Source organism: Leguminivora glycinivorella, chromosome 4, assembly GCF_023078275.1.
Source record: "Leguminivora glycinivorella isolate SPB_JAAS2020 chromosome 4, LegGlyc_1.1, whole genome shotgun sequence".
NCBI lineage: Eukaryota > Metazoa > Arthropoda > Insecta > Lepidoptera > Tortricidae > Leguminivora > Leguminivora glycinivorella.
This window is the reverse complement of record NC_062974.1, coordinates 165,728-190,959: the sequence shown is the minus strand read 5'-3', so window position 1 is coordinate 190,959 and position 25,232 is coordinate 165,728. Positions and strand designations below refer to the sequence as shown.

Below are 25,232 nucleotides of genomic sequence, written 5' to 3'. Positions count from 1 at the left end.
GGACGGACGTACGGACGGACGGACGGACAGACAGACATGGCGAAACTATAAGGGTTCCTAGTTGACTACGGAACCCTAAAAATGAAAATGAAATATTTATTTTTCAAGTAGGCATATTACAATGCGCATATGAACGACAAATAAAGCTACGCCAGCTCTAACCCTACGCCTCAGCCTCGAGAAGATTTCAGTCCCCCCTCAGTTGGGAGGGGGGTATCCACTATGGAACCGGCATGAAACTCGGCGGACCACTTCTTTTAAAAACATTACATCTTATAATTAACATGCATTAAATAACAAGATAAAATTTAACAGCTAAAAGTATTCATAAAAAAAAATATTAACAGACTCTATGGAAATTAATTTCAATAAATTATATTGTAGTTTAATAATACGTCGTTCTTCTTCAGAGAAAACATATCAAATTGTCACAGAAGAAAAAGATAATATAAATCTCAATATCATTAAATATGTAGGTACTTTACACAATATAAAATATTTGATGTGCTTTCTTATCTGAACTGTGTCCTCTACACATAACTTGAATAAAAGCTTATAAAAATATGATCATTTACCATTTGCCTGTTTCATGGCAATTGCGTCACATTTTATAACTGACGATACTAACTAGATCCATAATTTGAACAGATTAATTAGTGATCAATATGTACAATTAGAACCTAATTATCTAAGTAATATATCTACTATCATACTTTTTCTACGTGCCAAAAAAAATCCTGCAGTTTATTTATCAACGAAGTTCGAGTAAAATACGCAGGTGTAAAAGTTTAAGGAAAAAGTATCAGATTATTGCATTTTTTTATTATTATTTGTATTGATCTTAGTCTCAAAAACTTGCTTGTACTCAAAGGCGCATTAAAATAGTTGAAATGGAATATGACTGTAAGGTACAGCGGGGCAAATGTAACTAGTCCATTTTATCCATGTTTCACAATGTTTGCATTTTTAAATAGTGTCCACCGGTTATATATGTATGGTAGGCGTGTTCAGTGGATACATGTAGAACTCAACATCATAGTGTAATAATGGAAAAATGGATTAGTTACAATTGGCCCCTAGTTGAGATTTGCCCCGCTGTACCTTATTATTGTTTCTTGTTTCAATATTATTATTTCTATCTACTAGTGCGAGTGAGACACGCCAAAATTTGTTTGAGAGGTATCATTTAGGAATCATATTTCGAGAACTTGAATGCTCCTTTTATTTTTAGTTATTTTTTTTTAAGATTAGGTTTATTTATTTAAGATAAAAGAAAAGTACTTTTATATTGGCGACAAGCATTTCATTCAAGACTTCTTGCCACAAGAAGGGTAAAGTTATTTATTGAAACTCGTACGCTCTTACCGTTAGGCCATGTGCGCTCGTTTACCACCTATCGCATAAACAATAGTACATTACGATACTAGTGCGGAAAAGAGAAAGTACCGACCGAAGAGAGTGATTTAAATCGACACGAGTTACGAATTTCCTTTTTGCACGTGTATCGTACGACGTTTTTCAGTACAGATGACTCTCCAAAGTTTCGACCTGGCATATAATGAACCACTTCTCGCACTAGTGCGTAAAACATCATCTGTACTGAAAAGAATATTAAGCACCAGTCAAAATTGTCATCATGAAATTTTAATTCTAAGCAAATTCTAAATATAGATATAGCCTTTCTTCACGTGAGCCGCAAAACTCATATGTTCGGCACGTTTTTATACACGAACATCTAACACGTAATAGCTGCCTACATTGAGGCTGCTAATCCAACCTTCCGAGGAATGTTGTAAAAATTATCTGATAAAGTGTGACCCACTTTAAACAATTAACTATTATTTTATTCTAATCTTATTCTATAATACTTTCAATTTATAGAGGTTAACAATGTTCATAACTATTCCAAATTTCCAAAACGATAGCGTAAGTAAGTAGTTCTCGAGATATTTAGTAATGTGGCAGACAGACAGAACGGCACCATAAGGGTTCCTTTTGTACCTTTTTGGTACGGAACCCTAAAAAGGTATAGTAAATAATAAATACGTTATGCTGTAAATGGCAAAATGTTGACGTGACCATTTCTTTAATACGCGTGATCATAGGAGAATATTTTTGTGTGACGTTATTCGAATGAGGAAAGGGGATTAACATTTCTCCACAAACATAGTACATATTCCCTGGATATAGTTTTTGTGGAAAATATTTTTCACAATTTGATTTATTTCAACCGAAGCATTGCCTATATATTTGAATATTAAGGATTGCAGATCGGATCCGTTCTCAGTCCGGTCGGATCTGGGTGTGTAGGCGAATGGCACAAACGCTTACAAACGCTCACGAAACGAAACTCTCGTAGATATCTATCTCTATCTCTCTTGCGTATTTAATTGTCGCGTGCGACAGAGCCAGACCTTTCGCGGCGTTTCGTTTTTGTTTCGCGTCGCAGAAATGCCATTCGGCTACGGCACCTGACCGGACCGTACCCGTTTTTTTAAAGGGATTAGAAAAATAATTAAGTGACAGACTTATTTAGTTTTAATAATAAAACTACCGTGAGACACTGACATATTAAACATGTAAATTGTCGAAGGTCGCTCGACATGTTTCGCTCCGTAACGAGGAGCATTTTCATTGAGATGGTATCCCGACGCAGACTGCGGGCCGCCATGTACTCATCATACTCATACTTTTAATATTTTCAATTATAAAATAAAATAAAGCAGTAAAAAGTACAACGTCCATTTGACTATAAAAACTAAATTTGAAATCTAAGCGATCAGATTCGGTAGCTCCTTTACGTACCGGAACCGACCGGATTACCGGATCCGAGGACTGCATTGAAAACCCTAATGTTCTGATAAATTGTATTGAAACTTTTTGAACAATATTAATATTCAGGAATGATGTATTCTTGTTTGTCACCGTTATGGTGTAACACTCCACGACATTGTTAAGCAAATTATTGTGTAAAAGCACCCTTTTTGTACAAATTTTTGATTGACACTATGTTAGAGCAAAGCTCTTTACAGATACTTCGCATATGGCATTCGCAGATGGAACAAATATCACCTAAATTAGGTAGCGAGTATTATTTGCAAAGGATTTAAAGTATCGCTCTTCGTTTGGGTTTTCCACCCGCGCTGGTATTACGTTGAATAAACGCGAAAATCCGCACGCTGTGTGTTCTGTTACACTGAGCAAACGTTGCTATAATGATAATAATGATATCTTAATGGTGGGCGATATTTTTGGATAAATTTAATGGGACTTGTTGTAAACCTTTGTTTTATCTCAAATATATGGTGAACGAAAAAAGACCTTTGAAACTTTGCAAAATGATTTTTGAGGTCATAATGAACAAGATTTATTATGGGACCAATGCTGAAATTGCAAATAAATTTTCGCTGTTTCATACTGCCATTTTGCCGCTCATTTCTATGGAAAAGCCATTTTTTTTCGCGATCTCAGCATTGGTCTTATAATAATAGTTGTTTATTATGACCTCAAAAGTCATTGTACAAAGTTTGAACGGTACCTACTTTTTCTTTCACCCTGTACTTATAAGTAATGATGGAAGTGATGCAACCGATCTGTAGTTTCAAAATAAAATTGGGAAAATACAGATTAAAAAGTGAATAATTATGCTTTTCAAATGTCAAACTGCGATCTAAATCGGAATAAAGTCAACTCTCAAATATGAAAATACTGTAAATCTGAAATATTTTGCGTGGAAAGAGAAAACTTGTGGCTCAAAACATTTTAACTTTTAACTACTCTTCCTTTTCCAAAATAAGCAAATTACCCACTGGACAATAAATACCACTTATTTTTAGTTTTCAATGTATACAGGTAGGTAAATGTACTAACGTAACCACTTCGATTATGTTAGTTACCAACATCATTTTATGTCAATATAACACATTAACTAAATTTTCAATAAAACCGATTTTTTGTTTTGAAATCATTGACCTAAAGACGTGGCATAGGGTAGCTGTGTGTGTAATTGTGTATGTACCTGTATGTATAAACTCTTTATTGTACAAAACAGAAATATGGCACAGGATAGACAGTACGAACGCGAACTTATCCCTTATACCTATTTATCATCGATACCGATTATGAATGAGCATGAAACTAACTGCGTCATCTAATTAACTACCAAAGTAATAAAACTATAGTAAAACATATTTAATGGTAAGGTTATCCAATATGATAGGAAGTAACAAATGAATCTGTACAAGGGTCAAAGATAAGAAATACATTAGAAAAGCAACATGTGTGCAGAGGAGCATTTTCCGACTTGCGTTTCCTTCTCTTTATACACTTATATACTTTATATACTTAAAATGTAATGTTTTGTATCTGTGACATGTTAAATACGGGGAAATTAGCTAAAATTACGGCATAATTAATGGAAGATCTTTTTTAATTGGTACATGTACGTTATAGACCGAAGTTATTTTTCATCAACCCTCCCCACCCCTCCCCCCTCTGTGTCACCCCTCTACCCTCCCTTAAAGAGCCGAAAATGCGGTTTTTCTCAATTTTTGACAAAACCGTTGAAGATACAGAAAAAGCGTGTGGAACGAGTTAATCCTTAATAAATTTTCTACAAATCTGTCATCAACACTTTAGTGCTAGCACTTATAGTTTTCGCGTGATCTGTCACGAAAGTTGGTCCTTGCTGCAATTTTCTTTAATGAATATTAAGTTTTCTCCCAAAATGCTTACGAAATCGTCGAAATTTGTTTGATACGACTAAAATATTGTAAGGTCCCCTAGATTTACCTTTAGAGAATAATAAATAATATTTTTTTATTATTTAAAGTAAAAAAAAAAATTTTTTCGAAGGCAAAAATCAACGGCTTAAATCTGTGGGATATCCGTACTACATCAGATATCGGATCGGATAATGTGAAAACGCACTAAAGCATAATGATTGGTAAGGTTTCTGTAAAAGAGTTATTTGCCATTGATCACTTTTATTGAGAGTTTAAACCTTTACAAAGCAAGAAGAAGGTATCCTAGTCCAAGATACTATATTTTGACGATATTCCTATTTATTCAACATAACCGTTGACGCTCTATCATATCGTAAGCTATCTCTATCTATCGGTCCTCTGTATTTGAGACAGAGCCATTTCCGTTTCATTAGCTACGAAACTTCAACGACTGTACATTTGGCTAGAGGCCGATATGCCTCACAAATGCCCTGGCAACAAAGTAACAAGTTACCAAAGAATAATTAGATTCTCAGGATAACGAAACTGTAATGACACCAATTGTAATTAAGTGACAATAACAGTGACTAGTTTACACCCTAATTATAGTCCGACGACAATTACAAAATGTAAGTAATTAATTATAGATCAAACGTTTTTCTTTGCTGGGGTGTATTGAGATGTTCTCAGTGACAACAGGTAGGTACATAGCTCTTAATAGGAAGTAGTAATTGACTGTTATTGTTATCTGAACTACTATCCTGAGTTTCTTTATGTTTTACAATACGTTATTTGATAACGTAAAATTCTCAATGTGCTATAATTATTAATGTATTAAAATCTCCGTTTAAAACTCGCGGGTCTTTCGAGCCCGGTCATTTATAAGGCGTGCGTGGGGATATAGATCCAACACTTAGAGGTCGTTTGGAGAGCTTTGCTTTGATGTCATGTAAAACGCACACCATGAGTCCAATTTCGGAGTGACGATTGGAATAAGCAAGAGCCTTTGCTAAGCAGTATCTACCATTTTGTACCCTTTGGCGTAGAAACTCTAGATCCATGGGGTCCCAGCGCGAACAAGTTTTTCACAGAGATGCGTCTGGTCGAGGTAACTGGTGACCGAAGGCTGGCGACTTCCTCGCACACCGTATCAGCATTGCAATACAGCAGCTAGGAATTGTCGCCAGCATCCTTGGCACAATGCCTCAAGGGCCTAAGGGATTTTAACTAGCTGTTAACTTTAGTCTTAGTTTCTTATAATTATAATATTTTCATGTAAATAAATTTTATTGTCAATAGATAAAATTCTGTTACCACGGAGTTTTACTATATCTGTTTTATCTCGTGCAGTAATTCTGTTTTCTCCTCTGAATGGAAAACTTTAATGTTATCGCGATATTTTTGCGGATCTTAATCTCGTGCCATTTGCAAGATGGCCAATTCTGATATCAAATTTTATTATTTCCCAACAAGTTTGGTAAGTAGTCCGTTTTTTACCTACACTTGAAGTACCTACTTACATACCTAAAAAAATATATACATTTACGTCGAATCATACGGTCAATATCCTTGTCAATAAAACAAATCGGCTTTCCTCGTAGTCGATATTTTTCTGCTTGAAAGTCCCCTGGTCATTTATTTTATTTATTTTAATTTTAATACACAATTTAACTTCAAAAAATACAAATGGTGGACTCAACATCACAAAGCTTTCTAGTTATCCATTGGATTATATAGAGACCCGAGGGTTATCATATGATACGGCCTTGACAATTGTTCACTTGATGCGCGCGTACGAGTAAATTACTGGGTGCGTAGCCAAATGGCACAAACGTTTACGAAACGCTCACGAAACGAAACTCTCGTATATATCTATCTCTATCGTTCGTGCGTATTGGCGGGACAGAGCCGGACTACCTTTCGCGGCGTTTCGTTTTCGTTTCGCGTCGCAGAAATGCCATTCGGCTACTGCACATGGTTAGTCTTGTCAGGTTCAGGTTTACGTGCATACATCTGAGCGCATTCAAATTATCGTGAGAAGGATGTCAAAAATGGCTCCTTTGATATAATATCAATACATCCTATATTATATCAAATAACGGTAGGAATAACGGTCCTACAACCGATACTGGATCGGATAATGTGAAAACTCACTCAAGCAAGCTCAAATATCAAAATCTTACCGAATTATTGGAATACAATCGGCTTCAAGATAACAAATACATTAATTCAAACTTGTAAGTCATTCACAATTATTATCAGGGTAATAAACTACACTATTATTTCCTTCTAGAGGTATTTTCGGCAAATATTTGATTGCGCAACTTTTACCTATTCTTGTATTTTTTTTATTAGCGTTTATGATAAACCATCAGAAACTAAGAGGAAGTAGCATACAATAAAAACTACATATACAGGGTGAACTAAAGGACCATTCAATCTTTGCATAGGGGTTTTGAGGTCATAATTAACAACTTTTATTTTGGGGCCAACGCCGAAATCGCAAAAAAAACATTTTGGCTATTTCATACATTTTGATTGTCATGATGCCGCTCATTTCTATAGAAAAGCCAATTTTTGCGATTTCAGCATTGGTCCCATAAAAAAGTTGTTCATTAGGCATTTTCGCGAAAATAATCACCAAAAAAAAGGTAGTTACATTTTATGTTTTTTTCTACTCAGAATCAGCCCTTTAGATCTAGGACAAAAACCAAGAGACAAAAACATGGTCCCAAAATGTTCTATTATTTTGCATACTTTCCACTTTGTAACCGCTGTACCTTGTTTGAAAAATGGTAACGAAGTGGAAAAAATAAATTTGGGACGCTTTTTTCTGCCTAGTAGCACAGTATAATAAAGAGTACTATCATACAGTATGGCCACTCCCGCTCCCCGCTGAAAGTGCCGCCCACCCCCTCTCGGTTACCTCACAGTTACCGCCTGTCAAAAACGCGAACAGTCGATCTGTCATATGTCACTCATACAAGCGTAGTACGCGTTCACCTACACGAGCTTAGACTGTGTGCTAGGAACGCGCCTCTTTCATATATTTTATCGCCAGTGTCCGAGGTGTGCTAGTAGTATGAAAAGGGCTCGTAATTCTGATGAGTAGGAAAAACATTAAATTTACCTATTTTAGAAAAATAAGTTTTTGAATCTTTTTTCGCGAAAATGCCCCATTACGACCTCAAAAGTCACAATACAGAGTTTGAACGGTCTTTTTAATTAACCGTGTATGAGCAATCGCTTATTACGTAGTTTTATTTTGTTTGTTTCATAATAGATTATAAGCTTTACTATACATATAGTAAATTCCAAAAATTATGATAATAACAGCGTCATGACACTGTAGTATATAGAATAAAATGACTTTCACGGGATTTGGTTGAGATAGTGACAAGTGCAATAAAATTTCGTGTTGATAATGATATTTTCCCCTCACTAGCACGGAAACACGTGTTTTGTCCTTTAATACCAGCGGGTAAAAACGCATTTTATCCACTAGTGGGTAAAGTAATTTGACCTTGAATAAAGTCAAATTAACTGCTTTAAAATTGATAAAAGTAGGTGAATCTAGTAATAAAGATGATTTACCACCTGTGGAACTACTGGAAGCAGTGATAAACGCATTTTTTTGCGTTGTAGTTTCCTCGCTATAGTGAGGGGAAAAGTTTTGTGTTACATTCGGGTGCAAATGTATTTTACTTCTCGTGTGTTAAAAAACTCGCAAGTTCAGGATTCTATTCTCGAGCTACTCGCTTCGCTCGTGGTTCAACTATAGAATCCTTTCTCTTGCTCGTTTTTCAATTCCACACTCGGCGTTAATATACAACTTTGCCCCCTTGTATAACAAATAACTATTTTCTATTATTTTTCCTTAAGCCTTTCTCAATGTGTTCAGCATTTGAAATTTATTAAAATAATTTAGTATTTGTATTAGTCATGCATGGAGGAGGCCTTCGTCCAGAAATGGATGATCCTCAATTAAAATTAGGTTTAAGCTTACTTATATTCTAAGTCTTGAATTAATATAATTTTCTTTCTTTATATAAAAAATTGTAATGTGCATACTTTTTGAGGAATAAAGGCTATTTTTATTTTTATTTTATAATAGTCATGCACGTTTGTGACATTTTTATTTTAATGAAATTGACGATCATTCATCAGCCTATCAGGCGACCCTTTTGCTTGTTTGCTATCAACGTAATGTACCTATATAAAACAAGTCTTGTATATTTACGGCCATATTCAAACTACGCCACAGCGACTATATTGCGGTACGATAGGTACTGATTTGTCCTCGCTACGGTAACATCTTATTACATACGAATTGTGAAATAAACTGTCGTTTTAATTAAAAACATGGGAATAATAAATCAAGCTGTCGGATCAATATAGCAAAGCCGTTACATCGTTGTGGCATTGTTTGGATATGTCGTTGTAAATAATGAATTAATAAATATATGAGGACACCTTACACAGATCAACCTAGCCCAAACTAATCTACTAGTGATGGTTGCTAGGCGACGACATACTTACTTATATAGATAATTAGTATTACATACATACTTATATATATAGAAAACAACCATAACCCAGAAACAAATATCTGTGCTCATCACACCAATAAAAAACCTTTATCGGGATTCGAACCCAGGACCATCGGCTTAGGAAGCAGGGTCACGACGCGCTAGACCGGTCGCCTATTTCACAATTCCGATGTAATAAATAAGGCAAAGCATCTAACGTAGAGGATAATTCTCGAAATGACAGATCTAATGGACAAGCTATTTGCTTAATAGCCTCGTCATTTATTTCCGTATCTTTATTTTGTTGGTTTCACTGACCTGCCCGAACAAAGGAATTAAGGATGGTCTTAGGCAAATCAAAGGGTAGTTTCTGACTTTTGTATTTTCTGGGCGTATACATAATACATATTGTTCCTTTTAAGTTCCGCGCTTGTTTCATATACTTACTTTTCCCCTATAGTTTGGTCCTTACGCGCGTACGCTTGAAGAAAAGGCTGTCTCAACGCAAAAAATGCGTGCTTACTAACGTTCGGGGCTTAGTCAATAACCTAACAACAAAATTAAAATTTTGAAAAAACCCCCGACCGCGACCTATTATACCGATTTTCATGAAACATGGCTAAGAACACTCCCGACTAACACAGCTTTTAAATAAAAAAACTAAATCGAATTCGGTTCATCCGTTTGGGAGCTATGATGCCACAGACAGACACACACACAGACAGACAAACAGACAGACAGACAGACACGTCAAACTTATAACACCCCTTCGTTTTTGCGTCGGGGGTTAAAAATGGCAGAGATTAAAAAAATGTATCGTATTGTAACTTAAGCCACAAATGGTCTCAATGCCTTTTATCAGGCATCCTCTGTAAATTTTATGTAATGCTAAAAATATTCGTATCTTTAGAGTAGAGCCTAATGATAAGTTAGAACTTACTCGATACCGTAAACAATCGGAAAATTTGTAGTACTAATGCCAACATTTTTTATTCTGCAAGTAGGCAAGTGGGCTCTTTTCGATACCATTCATTTTCATAACATGATAAAAATTAGAGTAAGTAGCCGCTTGAATGAATGAAATTATCTAATTAACGTTCAAAACAGGTTAAGTCTATTTTACGCAATATTTTATCAAATTTATCTTCTAGTTATTAGTTCTATGGATTCAGTTTATAATAAATAAATGTTTATTAATGTTTAGTTTGTATTACTTATCATAATAGAATAGGCCTATCTTACGTCAGTGTATGAAGTTAGATGAAATATACTAGTTATTTAATTTAACGCATTGACGTAAACTCAGTATTTAACTAAAATTTTAATTGATATTTTTGGCAGTTCAGAAATTTAACTTCTTTACTGCATATTCTCGGTCTTATCTTATTTTTGTATTAGATTTTTTTTGCAGTTGTCATGTAACTAATATTCAAGTATTCATAGTATTAAGTTTATAAAAAAGTATATTTACTATGAAACTATAGGTCATTCTATAAGAAATTCTAGCTTTTATATTTACATACATGTTTTATAAGACTGTTTGTTTCTCAATAAATTAAAAAAAAAAAAAAAAAAAATCTTGATCACTAAGTAATTACGTAGTTTTATCGTCTAATGAGTTTAATGCTTATGGGCATTTTCGCGAGAACAATACCACCAAAAATATTTTTTCTAAGGTAGGTAAATTTTAAGTTTTTCCTATTCAGAATCACGAGCCCTTTCGATCTAGGACAAAAAACAATGGTCAAAATGTTCTATTATTTTGCATGCTTTCCACTTTGTAACCGAAGTAGAAAGTGTTTGAAAAATGATAACGAAGTGGAAAAAATAAATTTGGGACGCTTTTTTCCGCCTAGTAGGATGAAAAGGGCTCGTAATTCTGAGTAGGAAAAACATTAAAGTCACCTATTTTAGAGAAAAAAGTTTTTGAATCTTTTTTCGCGAAAATGCCCTTATGAAATTATGTTCAGCAATAGCAATAATGTACAGTCGCTAACATAATTATCTATTATACTCACAACTTAGTATTTAACATATTATACATAATTATTTTATTATTTATATTTTTCTATAAGGCAATTGTTATAAATAACTGAACTGAGTAATCCCATTTAAGTGATATTTGGATTATTCAATTAGATATATTTATGAGGAATACTTTTAATATTACGGTAATAGAACCAAGCATATGGATGGCTATTTTCATGAAAATAGCCAAATTCGTTATGATAATTTGTTGCCTACAACCATTTTCGAGAAGCAATTTTCAGATAACAGTTTTGGAACCGATTGTCGTTCTCCTCCTTGCATTATATACGCAACGGCTCATGGGAGCCTGGGGTCCGCTTTGACAACTAATCCCAATATTTGGCATAGGTAGACACTTACGAAAGCGATTGCCATCTGACCTTCCAACCCGAAGGGTAACTAGGCCTTATTGGAATTAATCGATCCGCGGTTTCCTAACGATGTTTTCTTTCACCATATATTTTTGGTACCTACTGACTGTACTAGATTGAATTGACGCACGTATTTAGTATTAATATATCAATAATGACTGTCATTAAAAGTAAGTAATAAAAATTAATATACACTATAAACATGTAGGTACCTAATTGATAAGCTACTTTAGTATTAAAAATGTAATTCTTGCGTAACATTGTTTTTAAAATTAATAATCAAGTTTCGTATGACGCCCGTGAGTCACTTAAATAAGTTACAAAATAAATAAATATAATCTATTTTTATTAAAAAATCTTGACTCATAGTTTCAACTGGTCAAGTGGTCACACAACTATTAAAAATTATGACAATGTATTTCATCATACATAAAGAATATATTCTTTTTAAGACAAGGTTTCCTGCCAGTGTTTGTTAAATGAATGATTTTCTCGTTCAGGTTGAAAAATAAATAAGCACTCTTAGTGCGTTTTCAAATTATCCGATCCGATATCGGATGTTAGACCGATATCCCATACATTACAGGCGCCATCTTGGATTATTTCTATAGATGTGCACTTGTAACATCTGGGTACTTATGTGAGTCCGCACACCGCTTGCATGATGATGAAAAGTAGCTGATCAAGTGATCAAACTACCCTTCAAAAGTAGCTACCACCATACCACCACCATTCTGTTAGCCGCTAAACAAAAAGTTCTGTAAATAGATTAAATAATTAAACTTTGAAATTTATAATCACGAACTGTACAAATTAGATTTCCCGTTGTTTTTTTTATACTACGTCAGTGGTCGACGTGAAGCGGTCACCGTAGCCTATGGACGCCTGCAACTCTGACAGTGTCACATGCGCGTTGCCACCCCATTAGAAACCTGTACATTCCCTTTTGCTGTGTTTTTTGTTTAAGTTATTCAGGATTTCAGATTCTAGTCCGTTGGTTATTATTGACGCTGGCTGTACAATGAGCAGCTAAATTGCATGGAGAAATTATGAATAAATTCATCGATTAATTTGCCATACACTTTTGCAGTTCACTGTACCTACGCGTGCACGTCTATGCAAACCAGAGGATCGAGTATTAAAGAGAGTTACTGTCAAAGTAAAATGTGTACTCACAGTCCACAGACTGCCATCTCTCGATACAAGCTTAAAAATTTTGACCCTCAGTTTTGACAATTTGGCCCATATTCTTAGCTTGGTATGTGTTAAAATGTCAAATATTAATATTAGCGCAATCTGTGTAACGCCTTCTAGGTCACCGTACCTTTTCTCTAGGGCTTTGAGGTACGTTTTTTTTCTTAGACATCCGTCTATACGGAGTTACATATGTGTTTGATGAAAAAGTATCCGCGGTATATAGTATACACTGACTTTATGATAATATTTAGTTGTCTGGCAACATGGGAGGAGGAAATTGCATATTTCCCTATCAATATGAGACGGGCTGTTCTAGTGCTAGCACTATGACTAGAAATTTACAATAGGAAGAAAGTGGCTCTTATCTCTCATAGGTCACGACAACAATGTTATCATTGTTTGTGACACTGTGCCATTACTCATTCATTTACGTTAATTAATTGTGCATATTGATATATCAATGTTTCAACCTTATTGTAAGGTATATAAATTGTCATCGACGTTCAAACAAATAAGTTGCTTCTAGTATTATAGTTGGCAAATTGGCTTATCTAAGTTTACGCTTTTTCGCGACGCCATAAGGACTACTTTTGGTCAGAAGCAAGCATATCTATCTGCTCCGTTTGAGAGGTCAGTACTTGACAGCTTAGGTACTTTTCCTTCGCTGGGGGGGGGGGGGGGGGGTTAGCTACCTGAAGAGTTGATTAACAATAGTTATCAGAGTACATAATTAATATAAACTGTATGCCTTCAAAGCCCTTCAAAGCTCTGAATTTATAATAACTTATTCAGGCTGTTGGTGAGGTTGCCTCTTTTTGCAGCACCTGTAACTTGCTCGAAGAACGTGTTTAGACTGCATCTATGGCACTGCAACAGTTGCATATATTACAGGTATATCTAGCCAAGATACTATTCGTTCGCTATACATATCTTACAAAAATACTATCTGCAGGAGTTATAGAAAGACGTCATAGTTTCGTTTGCTAAATGCTAATAATTTAGATAATAACTTTTTGCGAATCTAGTTCTAAATACGATAAACTTTGTTTACCAAAACATTTACGTATTTTTCATATTCATCGCTCTCTTTCCTTGTTAATTCTTAGTAGCATAAAATTAAGTCATTATCTATGGCATTTGTTTGAAAACAACATCAATAAAAGTATTGTGTAATCTAATCTGTTTTTATTTTCTAGGTTTTGTCTGCGTCAAATAATGGTAATAATATTGGGTTGGTAAGAAAGTAATGAGCGAATCATAACCAATATTGTAATTTTTATTTAATTTATTATTTTAATCATTTATCAAAAATATAATGGCCTTCGTTATATACTACTTGTCTCCATCGTTCTGGTAAAGAATGAATAGCATCGGCGAAGAAGTTCTTAGGTTTAGATTCAAAAAACTCAGCTATGTACTGTCGTAGATGGGCTTGATCATCGAACTTTTTTCATTCAGGGCATTGCTTAGCGATCTGAACAATGCGTAATCCGTAGGTGCCAAGTCTGGAGAGTACGGTTGATGAGGTATCACTTTCCAACCTAGCTCCAATAGCTTTAGCCGAGTCACTTTTGCAATGTGTGGGCGAGCATTGTCGTGTAAGAAAAAAACTTTAGCATGCTGTGGACGATTCTGACAGATTTTTTGGTTTAAATATTCAAGCTGATTACAGTATACTGATGCGGTAACAGTCATTCCACTTGGTAGGAGTTCCCAGTGAATAATACCATGAATATCCCACCAAACGGACAGCATAACTTTTTTCGGGTGAGGCTCTGTTTTTGGTGCCTCTATTCCTTTTTCGTTTGGAGCTAGCCACTGACGTTTGCGTGTGTGATTCATATATAAGACCCATTTTTCATCTCCAGTGATAAGATGGTCCAACCAGTTGAATGTGCGGCGAAAAGACAGAAGTTGTATGCAGATATCGGCACGGCGGTTTAGTTGATCTCTATCAAGTTCGTGCGGTATCCAAACACTGTATTTGTAGTTTTTTCCCAACTCGTGTAAATGTGTTTCTATGGTGACATGAGAGCAGCCTAACTCGGTAGCAAGAGTACGACTCGTTAGCCTCGGATCTCCTTCAATTAAGGTTTTTAATTTGGCTACATCAATCTTCACCGGACGACCAGACTTAGGTTGATCTGATAATGAAAAGTCGCCACTACGAAACCGCTGGAACCATCGTTTCGCCGTGGCCTCAGACACAACTTCAGGAGCAACACGCTGACATATATTACGCACTGCTTTGGCGGCTGAATGGCCAGACTGAAATTCATATAGTAAGCAATGCCTTACATGCACTTTTAATTCGTCCATTTTCTTCCTTATATTAGCTCGGCGACAGCTAGTGAATGACTGACGAGAAACTGTGCGACTCGCCCTTTATATACTTTCGACCATAGAAGATTCTAGAACTCTCTCAAAAATTTTATGTGGAATTCAATCGATCGCTCATTACTTTCTTACCAACCCAATAAATATTGGGGACACCTTACACAGATCAACTTAGCCCCAAACTAAGCAAAGCTTGTACTAAGGTGCTAAGCTACGATATACATACTTAAATAGATAAATACATACTTATATACATAGAAAACATCCATGACTCAGGAAAAATATCTGTGTTCATCACACAAATAAATGCCCTTACCGGGATTTGAACCCAGGACCGCGGCTCAGCAGGCAGGGTCACTACCGACTGAGCCAGACCGGCCGTCGGTGGTGGTCGATAAAATCTCAGATCTATTGCCAAGGTACTAAATTTTACACCTCAATAGGTGCAACATGAAAAAATAACAAATCTAGGTACAAAATCACTTTCATTTCATTTCATTTCATTTATTTCTCACATATAAGCTAACAGTGTTTCACCAAAACGCTTACACGGTATACAATAAAAGACTAAGAGCTAAACAATTATAAATAACATGCAGGAGATATACAATTATACATTTAAAAAAATATCAAAATAAAAAATGTCAATAAAATTATCAAGAATCACTAAGTATTAAATAATATCAGGTACCAAATTTATACGTTATAAGTCAGGACAGCGAGACGGCCCGGGCGGACTTAAGGGTTTACAATGATAATTTAATAGACATAACATAATAAGGTGTTGACACGGCGGTCATTTAGTTCATTCACGGTTATCATGTCACCGAACGCTCTCATAGTATAGCGAAGAGTGTTGACCAAGAGTACAGAAACTCTGAACTCCAGACAAGGTGGTGATCTTGGACACGGAGCGTATGTACGTACGTTAGTTCCTCTCCATGCGGCCTTGACTAACGGCAGCCTAGGCCTCCGCTGCTGGCAGCGCCCTAGATTAGGGATTTTCATAAAGTTTTTGTTTAATTCAAATAGTTAATATTATAAATGGTAATTCTAAGATGCTAAATAAATAGGAGTAAGATAAATACTAACGAAACACATTAATATTACCAGCATATTATGTAAATCAGATTCCTCAAGGTTGAACTGCATCTAATTTGGCTCCAATAAAGTAAACACAAGATAACTTTCTCTCTTATTTACGCTGCATTTAAAGTGGTTCATAGTTTTATCGCTTGTTTGTTGACAGACGAGTTTAGCAGTTTGTTTACGACGGAAGACGCCGAGCGGAAGGTTCCGCCAAACCAAGGATGGTGGAAGTGGGTTGGAATAACAGTGTTGGCGAAACGGTCGACCTTTGTGCAACACCCGAACTGTTTACAAAGTTTGAATTTGCCCGATTCGAGTTTAAGTTATAAGATTTTTTTTAATTTATTTATTACAGAAAACACATTAAACAAATCATGATTCAAATCTTCGTCAAACTGCACAGCATTTTCTAGGCGAAAAGAGACACTCTTTTTACATATTTTTAGTAACTTCGGTATTATTGTTAGTAACATTTTGATTTTAATTATGCTATGTTAATATGTGGCCTTAATTCGATATGATACTGATCTTTTAGTGTCTAATGTCTATTAAAAGTGTATTTTTTTTTACAAAAAAATGTCTATAATCTGTACTTTTAATACCTAGAATAGAGCTATTATATAACATATATTTATACATAACTTTTAACTTTTTGGGTAGTTACAAAATTTTTTTGCTAACCTTCTAACCAACCAGATACAAACCGAAAATATATCTTTCTTAAAACCTTCCGTTTATTAATTTTTTTGTCTAGTCTATGCTCTAAGATCTATATTATATGAGAAACAGATCAAATTACTAAAATTTCATTTCATTTTATATGCCTTGTTATATATATTTAGGTTTTTTTTTTAATTATAAATGGGCTTACTCTTGGCCACAGACTAGCCAAAGGCAAAGACGTGGTCTAATACGATGAAGTGAGAATCGACATTGAAGTTAATTTTATTTATGATGTAGGTATCTACATTTAATGAATATCCCTTGGTGGTTGTGATAGTAGAAGATGATTTTTTCGCAGAGTTTTTCTCGTGGTAGACCTCGACGCACCAAGCTACAGTAACGACGCCCATGATGCCAATTAAGAGATAGAACATCGATTCGTAGGTGCCTGTTACATCGCGGACTGCACCTGAAAACAAAATACAGCCACCGTATTATGCTTCCAATTTTATCACTTATCCACGTGGATAAGACATCTGTCACTCTCACACTGACATACTTGCCAAAGCGAGACAGATGTCTTATCCACGTGGACAGGTGATAAAATTGGAAGCATGATACGCCTGCTGATGTAGTACTAAAAGCTTTTCCTTCGTATGTTTACGGATACATACGTACGTGACATGCTATTCCAGTCACTGTCAGTACAAAAACGTTCTGGTTGAACTAGCATGACACATACGAACGTTTCCGGAAAAATACGATGGAAAACATTTTCACACTACATCTGGAAAATATTTAATTGGGTAAATTATATGTATCACTTGAAATAATTGAAGCTGTCTTGTAGGTTTTAACAATTTTCATCCAGTATTAACATGCGCATCTCTGTCCATAAAATACTGCTATGTAACAGTAACTTTAGGCAAGACACTTATATAAAGACTGTCACAAATATTCTAACCCTCATTTTATCACCTTGTTGCCCACTGCCGAAAATGGCTCAGATAGCAGAACGCTTGAGTATCGATGCAGAGGAAATCTCACCCAGAGCAGTTTTTTCCTACTTTTAATTTTTTTCTAAGCCTAACAGCATTGAAATTATTCCTACTTCTGTGTTTCACCTACCAATAGCCGGTCCAAGAGTAATACCAAATGTGCCATACACCAGCACAGCTACGCCGAACGCGACCCCATACTTCTCGGGCGGCACAGCATCGGAGATGACCAGCGAGAACAGAACGATGAGTAGACAGCGGGAACAGCCCGTGAGGGTGAGGGTCACGTACGCCACTGTCGGGTGTGGAAACCAGAGGAACACTGGAACAATACTTATAATCAATTCCGTTATAGTACATCAGCTTTTGCCCGCGGCTTCAATCGCGTTAAATTGGATTTTAGGGAAGTGGGGGGGTTAGTAAGAGACAAAAAGTAGCTAATGTCACTCTCCGTCCCAACGTTCAACTATCTCCACATAAAAATCACGTTAATTCGAGGCTCCGTTTTGACGCGAAACGCGGACAAACAAACACACACATATTTTCCGATTTATAATATTACGTACTTAGTATGTATATGTATACCGTCCATGGACGTTTGTTCAACCTTTAGTAATAGCTGAAACATGTATTTACTATAGTTACTATTATGATTTTTTAAAAGGCGCATCTGATTGACCAGATAAACTGATTGGACCTTTAGGAATTTGTTTTGCAGGATGGGTCATCATCTGCATCTGATTGACTAAATTCGTAAATTTATCGAAAAATCTGTAACTGCTTTTAGTATACGGATTCAGAAGCAGATGTTTCTTCTTTTCCTTCAATTAACGAGTTTTATGTCAACACTTTAATCTTTCCGTAAGTATGTTTAAATAGAAAAATTATGAAGTAAAATCTTACCGAATTTAACAGCTACGTCTGTCAGCATCCCAAATATGAAAATGATGTTATTGCCTATTTTCTTCAACCACACGCTCGCCACAATCAGGAATATCCTCGTTGCGATATCTCCGAAGCTTAACAGTGCAAGTGCCCACGCTACTTCTCCTAAAAATAATACCAGAAATTTATAAATTAAATATACATGAGCTCCCTGTCAAGGTACCTATTCCCGATGATCTAGTATTTCTTCAAAACTAATCAAGTTTCTAATGGGTCGGCAACCTATTGCTCCATAAAACCGCATCTGTGCCTCCGGGCCGTATACCTGTTTGATGCTATAAATATTTGCGATTTACCAGATTTAAAACTAATCAGTTTTGGCTACCTATCTCAAAAAGCATCTGTGCCTCCCATTTCAGGCTAAACTATTTCGTCCTATGCCTCTCTAATAGCACTTATGATTGACGGACTCAGACACGTATTTAGTCATATTTCTGAAAATCGTCTAGATAGATCAGAAAAAAAATAAGAGAAGCTAGCAAGCTATTGATGGGGCGACACCAATTTAAAAGGTGTGTCAGGTGACTATACATCTGGCGGCAGAGCCAGGCGCTACGCGAACCTGATGCCTCCGCCGTAATGGGCTGCGCGGTGCTCCGGGGAGTACCCGTGCCTAAACGCCCACGCGAATGGGGGTGCCTGCCCAACTGGCACCCAAACTGCATGCGGCCAGTAGGCCGCCCGCCGGGGTGTACGTGGTGGAATGCTTATAGTGACTCTGAGACACTCCACCCAAAGCGGAGACGAAATTCGCTGGTGGTTTTAGACGGTAGTCCTATTCTGGTTATTCCGTCATCGCCCCTGGTCCCCCGACCGGATGGCATGCGTAGATGCATTTCCCCAACTTTAAGAAAAAGGTGACTATACATGACCCACTTCAGCGGGTGTAGCACACTTGTTCGATAAACTTTATCGCACCGGTGCGTCCCTGTAACACTTATAAATAGTACGAAAAGAACGTCCCGACTTTATATCGTTTATCGAACGAGTAATGCTTGCCTGCCAGGTCGAGCTACAACAACAATTAGTAAATAATAAATGACTAACCTCCTCCCAACCCCTCGCATACAGCGCTTGAGGCACGAACAGCGTGAACATGACGTCAGAGACGAGACCCAGAGGTGCGCCGACGCAGGTGCAAGTGCGCAGGAACTGCTTTAGGAACGTCCAGTCGAACGCGTCTTTTATATAACCTCTGTAAGTTCAAATACAGCATAATACTGTGATAAATATAGACGTGAGCTCTCGACTGTAAAAGCTGCTAAACGTAAACAGTTGGGATAGGTAATTCAGGACCATTGCAAGGCTAGGACATGAATTAGAGCGAGATTGTGTCGCCGCGATGTAGACTGCCTGTCCATATGAAAAAGACGTATGATATCTTTGTAGGTATTTCGCGGCGAGATACTGTCGCGTCAATAATGTGCTAGCTCTGTAGGTTGGTTTCCAGTTCGTCAGATTTATGTTTAATCCGGTTCTTTTTTTCTCGGTTTTTAGATTGATTGTAACGCCCTAAAGGAAATCCGGAAAAAATAGGAATGAGGTGTACCTAAGTACAGAAAGCTGCAAAATTGCATGGGAAAATTATGAATGAATTCATTGATAAATTCGCCATGAAGGTTAGATAGAAGTACGCAGTTGTATCAGCTTACCTTGGCCTCTAATAAAATATAATTCTCTGGACCTAGTAATTACACCTGATTTTGTAATCTGATATACATATCTGTAACTTGATATTACTTTGATTTTATTCTATTTTATTTTATATGTCATCACACTTTGCAGCACATGAACAAAGAACTTGTGCTAATATAAAGGAAACCCTTTTCCTTCAATAGAGGCATTCTATATTGTACAGTCACGTCTTTCACTTACTCCCCCGTAAAACCTCCAATACCGTACACTTCAGGATCCGTCAAAACAAGAATCCCTATTTAATTGTTTTGTTCTTTATTTTCAACTCTAACATTTAATGTTATAACTTATGAAGAATACTTGCAGAACACTGTCGGTTTTCGCTGTTGCTATCTGGTCAATGGATATTTCAGTAACGTGAATAGTCTCTATGTTGTTATCTTTATCGAAATTATTTTTCTCCTTGATAAATTTTTCAGTTTCTGTAACAGATGCAGATGGAAGATGAAATACTGATTTAAACTTACACGATTAATACATAAGTATTTAAAAATTGCAAACGAGACTTAATCGCGTATTATTGTGTTTTAACACTGACCTCCGACGTTTCAAGGACGGCAACCTTTCTCCTTAAGTCCCGTTTGACTCTAATTAAGAACATCAACATTTACACTCACAATACTACAGTAGAAAAAGTAGATTGAATTATTAAATACGTATGAATTTATAGAGACTTTCCTTAAAAATGAATGGCACTAATGTTTGTATGGTCCCCCTAAATAAAATACTTTAGATGCAAGATCCCTGAATGTATAAAAGTTATGTACGTACCAGGGTTGATAGGAACCTTTTTCAAATGCCATTTGACTGGCTGCTGGAGTGCAGAACCAACGAGAGTCTGAAGATACACCCCAGCCATAAGTATGATCGTCGCCCGGTACCCGTAGTTCTCAGCTGTCCAGTGGATAGCCAGTGGGGCTACGATGGCTGCTATAGCTGTAAGGTTATCATCTGTCAGCGTATTGCATAACGATTAATGCGTAAAACTGTGAGGGTTTCAGTTGCGGGTGTGAGGTGGTTTGAAAACATTTTTTTATGCACTGTTTTCTGAAACGAAGCAATTTGACAAGTTGTCTGATAAAGATTTTGTAGTTTCATCCCATCCTTGTTTCGTCTTCCTCAATGTCGTGACCTCCTACGTGGATCAAATGAGATCGGATGACAGATTTCCAGGCCTTTCGATCCCTTGCGACTTCTAAGCCATCATGAACCTTGATGGAAAGCGATTTGCTAATTTGGTCAGACCATCGCGTTGAACTCCTAGTACCTTTAGGTACCTTCTAAGCCTGAGAAGTTTTATATGTACACTGCAGGGCTTTAAGACGGGAGTGAGCTTCTTTCTTGAAGGAAGGAAGGAAGGAAGTATCCCAACTCGTAATATATTTTTCATCACATTTGCTGTTTAAAGGTATCATTGCGTCTACGTGTACTGAAGCATAATGTACTATTTTATTCCCAAGGGAATAATGGATTTAGTTTTAAAAATTAATACAATCCGTACAATACTTCAGGCAAAGGATGTTTCAATCTGCCAAGGATTTTTATTGCACAACCAAAATTTTACTATTAAGCTATAAAATATATTATACGGTATGAAAAATGCATTTTATTTATGTTTTACAATTATTTCAGTGTGTTTTGCATTTATTTCGTAAAATTTAACTCAGATAAATTGTTATAATTTACAGTCTGACAATATGCTCTCTACTCGCGCTTGACCGCGTGCGTACGCGAGGCACCCACCGTTGCCTAGCAACGGAGAGTATAACAGATATTTAAATGAAATAAGTACAATTTTAGTTTAATTATATGATTTATATGCTTTTTTGAACGTTGCATTTAATTTATATGCAGTATTTTCGTGTTTGTTTTCGTTCAAAAAGTGTTTGTTATCAAAAACAATGGATTTAATATGAATAATCTGATGTAGATCAAGATACACTACTGGTCGCAACGCCGCCGGTTGAAGGTTTTGCCTTATGACTGTTTCCTCTGTATTTTTTCTCACAAATGTGATGAAAAACATTGTGTGTAACTCGGGGAGTATGAATATTACTAACCCGAGTCTTTAAATCGCTCCGGCAAGCCGTCGCGATTTAACTTACTCTCGTTAGTAATATTCAACTTCCTCCCCTTGTTGCACAATGTACTATATTAATTAGCTGTGTCTAAGTAAGCTAGGTATAATAAGTTACCAGAAATAGCTTGAGCGAGACTTGTCATCATAAATCGCTTCTCCAGAAAGTAATCATTGAGCGCGGTACAAGCCACGTTGTACAGCACGCCCGTTCCAGTACCCTAGAATATTAAATGTCAGTGGATATAGTACATAACGATACTAGTTCGGAAAAGAGGAATACAAAAAATTAGTATTTAAATTGACACGAGTTTCGAATTCCGTATTCACACGTCTAGTGTACGACGTTTTACATACCTACGGCGGAATCAGCTCTTTGAAGTTTCGACACGACAACACATGTACTTACTTTGCGAACTACTTAGTGTGGTAGAAACGCACAAAAACTTTCATGAAATTAAAAAAAATTGCAAGGAGAAAATTCTGCTATAAAGTTACCAAGCTTGGAAACTAAATAAACTATACATGCTGTAATAGGAGGAAACCGAATAATTCTAATCTCAGAAATGCGTGGTTAATCTTTTTGAGTTTGTCATGTTACACAGAGTATTAAAAACCCTAAAAACGAATGTTTATGGAACTAACCATCAGTATACCTTGACACAAAAGGAACATGGGATACGAATTGACGAACACTACTCCAAATATACCAAGAGTTGCCGACGTCGCGCCGAAAAATGATAACTTCCTCAAACTTACAACTTTCATCAATGGTCCTGATAGGAAACCTGAAAATAAACACCACTTTTTTAAAAAACCCTAAAAAAAAACTTACAATCGTCCCATTGCTGAGCCCATGACTGCTATAAATTGTGAAATGGTTTAGGCTATAGTCCATAAGCAGAGCTGGGTCAGTGAGAGTAAGAAACTTTAAATAAATGAATTTCCTCACAGATGTGGAGGTTTCCCTTCCGTGATTTCTTTCACTGGAAACCTAGTGATTTAGTGGTAAACATCAAATTCGGATACGCGATCTTATGATTAAAAGTCAGACGTTAGATCCACTGGCCATCACTGTTGTAAAACACGACAGAAAAAATACGTACCTACTACTAAAAAAATCTGGAACAAAGTGACCTTTTTACATATATAGCATAGAAACTTCTTTAAATGTATTACATGAGCTGATTCAGTTAGGAGGTAGAACTAGTTTCGGTTCTACCTCAGGATGGCGCTGCCTTCGTTCTAATCCCCTTGCCACCGTGTCTTTTTAGATCCGTCGCGACGGAGGACGCTGGTTCGAATCCAGCTTTGAACACTTGGAGGCCTTGGTCACTTTTTCTTTGTATATAACATTTATTTCAGTTTATAACGCTTAGAGCTTGATTATGTTATCAAAACAATAAAAAGAAACGTACGTACCTCCTACAGCAACCGACATCGAATTTACGCCATTTTGTACTTGTATATCTGTAGAGCCCATTCCCAATTCGATGTAAAAACTGTTGAAAATCATGCCTATGCTAGGCAGGAACATCGTTAGCACCGACTGGAACAGACAAAATTAACAACTAAGTCTTAAGAGTTTTGAATGATTCACGGTTATTTTCATTAGACTTATATTGACCGGGATATAGTGATCATGATGCATGCAACTGCGTCAAAATATCGGGAGCTCGACAAAAATCAAAAAAATCAAAAAGGTAATCACGGTCTATATCCCGGTCAATATAAGTCTAACTAAATTTTAGATAATTTTCTCTTTTCACCGCCTGAGTCAGTGCAATTTACAAAATCTCTCCCCCTTGATTTCAACAACGACCCACAACAAGAAAGGATTGGCTTTTATCCACTTATACATAAATAGGTATACAACCCTTTGCCTTTATTCACAAAAGGGATAGGCAGAGCACATGAAACTGCCGAAGTTTCAGTGCCACTTTCAGCAATGGTTTGAATGAAAAAGAAGTTGTGATACTGCTGTGACACGTTGCTAGCATGTTGCCCACACTAAAATTGTACTCATATCCCAATCAATTTTCTCCGACATTGAAATTCATAAAATAACTAAAAAAATACTTACAAAATTTATAATAGCAGCAATCCATACCATATATGCCCATCCTCCATCTGGTGGCACTAGTTTGTACTGTTTCTTCATACCATTATCACTTTTAGTACTATCCATCTCAAAAATAAACAGTTACTATTCAGTATTGAAACATTTCATTGAAAACACCAATAATCTTTACAACGAAACAGTGCATAATGCATTTATCTATAATTTCAAGGTAAAGGCATGCGGTAAATTTGATACACTTATAAAATATTTTATTTTCCTCAAGTGTCACGCAAAGTAATAAAGAGCTGGGAGGTTAGCCAAGATGACAGCGGTCCGCAGAGAAATTGAGCGAAAGGCTACAATATGTAACCATCTTAAAGGCCGGCAACGCATCTCCAACACTTCTGGTGTTTCGGGTGTCCATGGGCGGCAGTTATCGCTTACCATCAGGTCTGCCTCCTATCCCATAGCAAAAAAATGTCTCTAATTCTCTATTTTAGACTTGTATGGTAGAGAT

General features: G+C 36.3%; 1 protein-coding gene across 1 annotated transcript; it reads right to left on the bottom strand.

Annotated features, from left to right (window-relative positions):
* Positions 1-17,158: 17,158 nt before the first annotated feature.
* On the bottom strand, positions 17,159-24,903 carry LOC125225832 (monocarboxylate transporter 13-like). Its single transcript, XM_048129691.1, has 10 exons — positions 24,737-24,903; positions 24,076-24,202; positions 23,299-23,441; positions 22,772-22,874; positions 21,348-21,512; positions 20,881-20,998; positions 19,928-20,076; positions 18,840-18,986; positions 18,067-18,258; positions 17,159-17,407 (listed from the first exon to the last, which is right to left on the bottom strand). Exons 1-10 carry the CDS (start codon positions 24,839-24,841, stop codon positions 17,160-17,162), a joined length of 1,497 nt encoding a protein of 498 aa, XP_047985648.1. The 5' UTR covers positions 24,842-24,903; the 3' UTR covers position 17,159.
* Positions 24,904-25,232: the final 329 nt, after the last annotated feature.